This window comes from Pongo pygmaeus, chromosome 13, assembly GCF_028885625.2.
Source record: "Pongo pygmaeus isolate AG05252 chromosome 13, NHGRI_mPonPyg2-v2.0_pri, whole genome shotgun sequence".
In the NCBI taxonomy this organism is placed as follows: domain Eukaryota; kingdom Metazoa; phylum Chordata; class Mammalia; order Primates; family Hominidae; genus Pongo; species Pongo pygmaeus.
The window spans coordinates 83,916,268-83,923,296 of NC_072386.2; the positions used below are offsets into that span (position 1 = coordinate 83,916,268).

A 7,029-nucleotide genomic window follows, 5' to 3' on the forward strand; every position below is an offset into this window, starting at 1 on the left:
GGTAGGTACAGGTGTAGATACAATTGCGGGGGTGGAGGTAGGCACAGGTGTAGATGCAGGTGCAGGGGTGGAGGTAGGTACAGGTGTAGATGCAGGTGTGGTTGGAGGTACAGGTATAGATGCAGGTATGGGTATAGGAGTAGGTACAGGTGTAGTTGCATGTATGGGTGTAGGTGTAGGCACAGGTGTAGATGCAGGTACAGGTGTGAGGGTAGGTACAGGTGTAGATGCAGGTGCGGGTACAGGTGTGGGTATGGAGAGAAGTTGCAGGTCACTGGGGAAAGCGTGTGCCATGGGAGGGAGTGGGCTGCGCTGCCCCATCTCAGGGTGACACGTGGGAAGGTTCCCTACAAAGTGGGATAAGGAATGCCCAGGGCTAGTTCTGTAGTTGGGAGAGAGGCACAGAGTGGACCGAGGAGGTACACAGAGTGGCTGGGGTGCAGGAGGGAGGTCACTGAGTCGGCTTGCTGGCTTTAAGGTGTGAGAGACCAGTGCATGACCATATGAGGGTCTGGACCCTCCTTCCCATCTGCTGTCTTCCGTCTCCTCTCCATGCCCATCTCTGTCTCCAGGCCTCCAGCCCTCCCTGTGGCGTATGGGTGGATGAGCAGAGCTGGATGAGGGGAGTGGCTGGCCTCTTCCAAGGAAGAAGTCATCAGCTCACTGCCACCCTCTCTGCTCCACGCCCTCTGCCTGCCACCTGGGCCAGGAGTTTGTGCAGGAGTTCGTGCAGGCCACAGGCTGTTGTCTAAGTGTCTGGGCTGCAGGCCAAAAGCACTGGGCTGAGTGCCTGTCTCTCTGTGCCCCTAGCCAGCCTCCGGCCTCCCCCAGCACACAGGAAGCCATTCAGGGAATGCTGTCCATGGCCAACCTGCAGGCCTCCGACTCCTGCCTGCAGACCACGTGGGGTGCTGGCCAGGCCAAGGGGAGCTCGCTGGCTGCCCATGGTGCCCGGAAGAATGGGGGTGGCAGTGGCAAGAGTGCAGGCAAACGACTGCTGAAGAGGGCTGCCAAGAACAGTGTCGACCTGGATGACTACGAGGAAGAGCAGGACCACCTGGATGCCTGCTTCAAGGACTCAGACTATGGTGAGTGTCACTCCTGCGTGGGGCAGGGCCCATGCTCAGCCCTAGAAGGCCTGGCTGAGAACGGAGACAGTAGCATAAACATGCGGCTCTCCAAGTTACAGCAGGCCTCAGCTCAGCAAAACCCTCGGACTCTGACTGCTGTCCCGGGAGACCCTCCTGTGAGCGAGACTGGCCGGGGCCCACATCTGGTGGACAGGCTTGGGCTTCGTAGTGGGGCCTACTCTAGTTTGACAAACAGAATGACAGCAAAGTGAACTCCTGTTTTCTGGGCTCTGTGGAGGTGTGTGGCACCGGGCGCCATCTTGCTTCCTCTTGAACCTTGGGTCCTGGGCATTCCTCGACAGGCCTCGGAGGTTGAAGGACCACAACCTGCAGTGAGTGCAGAGTGGCACTTGGATTTTGAGGGTCACAGGGACACTGCCTCACTGTGTTGGGGCAGCTCCCCACCAGCCACAGGTCGTGCCCTACAGTGTCCCCTCCACCAAGACCTGCCAGGCAGGGCGGGGGCTGTCAGAGCCCACCCTCCATGGACGTTAGACGTTTTCCCTTTTCATAGCAACAGAGACTTTTCACCAAACAGAACCTTTCCGGGAGCCTCAAAGTGTTTCTCTTGCAGGAGCTAAGATGGCTTAGTTTGATTGTGGGGTCCCATCCTTCCCTGGTCCCCCACTCTCTGCTGTAGCTTCCTCCAGGTGGGGCCTCTGGGGATCTCAAGCTCCGTGAACAGATGTACGGAGGGCAGCCCTTAGAGGCCAAGGGCTTGCAGGCACCGTGGCTAGGCTGCACAGATGAGGCTGGGCAGGTAGATGCAGGCACCTTCTTGTCTGGAGAGTCCCTGCCCCTCTGGATAATCTCTGGGGCATCTGTGCCCATGCCTGGGGTGTCCTCACCATGGGCAGCTTCCATCACAGCCGACAGTGACACAGCGTGGCAGGCCTTAGCGTAGGCCCTAGGGTTGCTGATGAGGAAGATCTGCGGCCACCTGTACTCCCCTGCCCTCCTCCGTGGACCTGCCCTGCACTTAGCGGGCCCCGCCTTCCCTCTGCCTCCCTCTAGTTTACCCCTCACTGGAGTCAGACGAAGACAACCCCATCTTCAAGTCCCGGTCGAAGAAAAGGAAAGGCTCAGACGACGCTCCCTACAGCCCAACAGGTAGTGCTGGGACAGGGGTAGGGGGTCCACCCGACACCCAGTGTGGAAGCTGTGACTTTGTCTGTGGTCCCTCCAGCCCCTGAGAATGTGGGCTCAGCTCTGCACCTGTCCTATCCTGAGGGCTGGGCAGCCCGTCCCACTGGGGATGGTCAGCCGCTTGCAGGAGTGCCGTGCTTCACTTCTGCTTTGCTTCTGGGGCCTGGGAGCCCAGATGTGCTTCTACACAGCCCCAACTCAAAAGCCCTCACTCCTCTGGCCGGCTCCTCTCTGGTTTCTTCCTCAATGGGCAGCTCTGTGAGGGTCACCTTTGTACCGGAGGCACCCACTTGATGGTGGCTGAGGGACACCTGCTGGGGCAGCCAGTGGGGTGAGGCCTTGTTCACCTTCCACATTACCGTCACCCGCCTGCCCAGCCTCTCTGATGTTGCTGGGCCTCCTGGGTTCTGCCCCATGCAGACCCCACTGTGGCATCTTCCCCCTTGGGTGGGGCAGCTGACTGTGCCTTATTGTGAGGCGGCTTCACAGCCAGGAAGCCCTGTGCTCAGGCCTGCCTGGCCAGGGGGACAGGCTGGGGTGGGGGCAGGGTAGCCCCAAACCAGGAGGGGTGGACAGGCCATGGCCTACAGCTTGAGGGGGCTGGTCCTTGTTTTCCACAGCAAGGGTCGGCCCATCGGTGCCAAGACAGGACAGGCCTGTGCGTGAGGGTACACGGGTGGCTTCCATCGAGACCGGGTTGGCGGCTGCTGCAGCTAAGCTGTCCCAGCAGGTGAGGAGAGGCGAGAAGGACACACGGCAGCCAGGTCCCTGTTACCCCCACCTGGTGGGCTCAGGTTCCCCAAGGCACCTGTTTCTCCACCCCACGCACAGACCCGCTGAGCCAGGGGTGGTCACAGGCTTGGGAACATTTGATTAGAGAGTGCCCTATTCCTCCAGGCCCTAAATTCCCCGTGTGGGGTCTGGGGGAGCTAGGAATTGACGACTGGGGCCCTGACACTGGACAGCCCTATTCGTGCCAAGGCTGGGCTACTCTCTGGTACAACAGCAGCTTGGAGGGAGCTCCCCTTCCCCTCCCCACATTACGCAGGTGTTTTTGAGTTGTCCTCAGTTGGGAAATGAGGTGTTCTGTCTCTACATGCTCCTAAAAATCTCATCTCCCACCTTTAGCTCCTCCCAGCTCAGAAATGGAGGGTCCTAGAGCCTCACATACCCTCCCAACCAGGCCCGACCTCATCTGGGCGCACAAGGAAGTTATTAGGATCAAAGTGAATATTCTTCCAGAACTGGGAGATGTATATGGCTGCTGAGTGGGGTGATGGGGTAGGATTGCCATCCTTCAGGCTCAACTGCTAGGTTAACTCACACTGACGGGGAGGCCAGGCAGCTGCTGTGGGTGCTGGCGCCCTGTCCCTGTGCATCCTGTGCCCTCTGCGGCCCAGAGTCAGGCCTCAGGCCCCTGCTGCCCAGCCCTGCTGTGCTCAAGGGCCCCCTGGCAAGGCCATGCCGGGAGCTCCCTGCTCTGTTGGCCCAAGTGGGCTGTGCGTCTGAGGCTGCCCTGCATGTTTTGTTCAAAGGAGGAGCAGAAAAGCAAGAAAAAAAAGAGTGCCAAGAGGAAGCTGACTCCTAACACCACCTCCCCTTCCACCTCCACCTCCATCTCTGCCGGCACCACCTCCACCTCCACCACGCCAGCCTCTACCACCCCTGCCTCCACCACACCAGCCTCTACCACCCCGGCCTCCACCAGCACGGCCAGCAGCCAGGCCTCGCAGGAGGGCAGCTCGCCAGAGCCCCCGCCTGAGTCGCATAGCAGCAGCCTGGCCGACCATGAGTACACAGCCGCTGGCGCCTTCACCGGGGCCCAGGCTGGCCGTGCCTCCCAGCCCATGGCCCCCGGGGTCTTTCTCACACAGAGGCGGCCCTCCGCATCGTCTCCAAACAACAACACCGCTGCCAAAGGTACCGTGCAGCCCCCCTCCTCTGCCTGCCCTCCTGGGCAGCCCCAGATATGCAGACTCAGCCCGTGGTAGAGGGCAGCACGTCGGGAGGGCTCCTGGGCCTTGGGTGGCAGGGTGCTGCGGTCCAAGTTGGTTGCATCTTTGTGTGAGCGTATCCCACAGTACAGGACATGTGTGCTTTCATCCTTCTGCTCAGTGGGCGTGCTCAGCCCCTGATCTGCCTGCACCCCTGCACCCCAGCCGTGGGGCCGGCCAGCAGTGGAGACTGAGTGATGCAGTATGGGGTGCTGGCAGTGGCTCCTGGCCTTGTTACTGGGGGTGGCGCTCAGGCATCCTCACGTCCTCCTCGTAATGCCATCCCCAAGCCCATGTCCATCCTACCTGCCAGGGCCCCTTGAGGACACGGCCTCTGAGGCGGAGGCTTTGCCAGTGATCCTGGACTCCTGAGGGGTGCTGAGCTCGGAGCTGGGGCTTCATAGGCCCATTTTACAGATGGGGGACTGCAGGCTGCCCCTTAGTGTCAGTGGGACCCTCCCCTCCACCGGCATGCCACGCCCCTTGCCATCTAGCTCACCTTCCCTTTTTGTGTCCCCTCCCCGACTCCCCTAGGAAAACGTACGAAAAAGGGCATGGCGACCGCCAAGCAGAGGCTTGGGAAAATTTTGAAAATTCATCGGAACGGGAAACTACTCCTTTAAGGTTTGGAAAGCCAGGATCCTTCTGCTCCGCTCAGGACCCCCGGAGCCCCGCGAAAACATCTGCCTCCCAGGAGGGTGCCGAGCTGCCTCACCAGGGAGGGCCTTGCCTCTTCCCGGCTGCCGTCTCCCCAACAAGCGTCTGTCCCTTCATCTGGCAAAGCGAGCCCAGCGTGGCCCCTCGATTTGAAAATGGACGTCTTTTCTCAAGTTGCTAAGAGTGACCTGTCCCAGAAAAGCGGCCCTGCAAGTTTGAGGACCGCTCATTCCACTTTAAGGACAGCCTCCAGGCCCCCTGAGCGTGGGTGTGATTGCAGGGCCTCTGCAGCTCTGCTGAGAGCATGAGTCCTTCAAGGAAGGCGGAGTGAGCCAATGCTCACCAGCCCCAGAGTCAGAGCTGGCCACAGGCTGGCAGCCTCCAGGGGCTTAAAAAAAAGGCAGAGAACACAGAAAGAGGAGGAGCAAGTGGGATGTTTATGTCCCCCCTTCTCTTCCTGAGTGATTCTCAGCCAAGTCCAGACAGTGCTTGGCGGACGAGGAAGGGTCTGCCCCGAGCTTTCTGGTTGGCAGGTGGCAGCAGGATGGTGGGTGTTCAGCCTGAATGCCCGGGAGTATTTCTCGGGGGCAGCTAAGACTGGCAGCTGGGTTGGTGTGTTAGCGGGCAGGGGAGCCATTCTGGGGTCCCCAGGAAAGGGCAAGGGCTCAGCCACATCTTGGGGTCTGGGAGGCCCAGGCTAAGCCATGTGGCAGGGACCGTCTTGCCCTGCTGGCCACACTCTGGAGAAGCACTTCTCAGCCAAGGCACCCCTGCCCTGGGACTGGCAGGGCAGGGGCAGGGACAGCGGCCAGGCGGCCCGAGGACTTACGGTCGGCACTTCTCTGTTCTCCCGTGTCAGCGTGTGGTGTCACCTGCATGGGTCGTACCTGGATGGTGTGTCCACCACTGACACGGAGGGGCTGGATTTGTTTCTCAGGCAATCCTGTATTTTAATTTTAGATGTATTTCCTGAAGCATATTTTTCATAGAATGTAGCGTGTAAATAGCTTTTTAAATAACTTCTTTTTTATAAGAGTAAAAGTATCTTTAGGAATTTCTTTCTATAGAGTTCTTCATTAACATTTATACGAGTTTTTTGCTGAGTCAGATGGACAGTTGTGTTCTGATGCTTTTTCCTTCTCCTTTCCTTTTATTATTTTTTTCTTTTAAGAACTAAGGTATTGCCTGAAAAACAAGTGATGTCTGTGCAGCCTTACACTCTGTCTTTACAGAAGCAAATAGTACACAAAAGATCTATTTCAGACACATTTTGAAGATGAATCTTCAACTTTAATACCAGCTCTTTGTTTTCCTTCTTGTATGATGAGGGGATTGGGGGATACAGTTATTTTACTAGCACCTTGTGAAGTGTTTCCGTGTTTTGTGATGCTGTAATTTATTAATGTTTGTAGCTTTTTATATTTGTACATTTCTTATGAGCTTTGTTTATATACCCATTACCTGGATGTTTTGTCCACGGGGAGAGGCAGCTTGGTGGAGGCCTTATCCACTCCCACTTGTCCTGTTCGGAGGGACACAGTCCCTAGGGCCCGAGGCTGGGAGAGGGGGAGTCTCGCGGGGCCCCAGGCTTATTCAGAACCGGTGTTTTTAAAGTTTCCTTTACCCTGCCCTTGTTGAACATTTATATAATCTAACCTGGACATCAAGCTGTTCTCTCTCTCTCTCTTTTTTTTTAATTTTATTATTATTATTTTGGCAACATGTACATTTCTAACAAAGTTTATCGTGGCTATTAAAGTGTTTTATTTCCCAATTCATATTACTCTTGTATCGAGTCCATGAGGTCTAAGGCAACTTAGATCAAAGTTTTAAAAAAGTAAAAATATTTCAGGTTTTGTACAGAACCATGTCTGTGTCATTTCTGCCTCGACTGTAGTTGTTCATCCTGGCAGCGAGGGTGGTGGGGAGGCTCCAGCCACCTGCGTTCCTCATGGAAAGCTTTGGGTTGCTCAGCCAAATCACACACAGCACCCCAAGCTGGGTGGCAAGAGTGGACAGAAGAGACCCTCGAGGGCTGCAGGGGTGGCAGCAGCCTTTGCCAGTCCCAGCCCTGAGGATGTCCTCGGGAAGCCTCTAGAACC

At 57.1% G+C, this 7,029-nt stretch overlaps 1 protein-coding gene across 4 annotated transcripts in view; it reads left to right on the forward strand.

Annotated features, from left to right (window-relative positions):
- PHF2 (PHD finger protein 2) overlaps window positions 1-6,792 on the forward strand; it is a 105,086-nt gene extending 98,294 nt beyond the window's left edge. For all 4 annotated transcript variants that reach the window (XM_054500479.2, XM_054500480.2, XM_063649685.1 and 1 more), the window contains exons 18-22: window positions 811-1,088; window positions 2,145-2,240; window positions 2,897-3,006; window positions 3,812-4,196; window positions 4,805-6,792. In XM_054500479.2, the coding sequence (XP_054356454.1) occupies window positions 811-1,088; window positions 2,145-2,240; window positions 2,897-3,006; window positions 3,812-4,196; window positions 4,805-4,893 (958 nt within the window). In that variant the 3' untranslated portion in view covers window positions 4,894-6,792. The remainder of the gene's footprint in view (window positions 1-810; window positions 1,089-2,144; window positions 2,241-2,896; window positions 3,007-3,811; window positions 4,197-4,804) is intronic.
- Window positions 6,793-7,029: the final 237 nt, after the last annotated feature.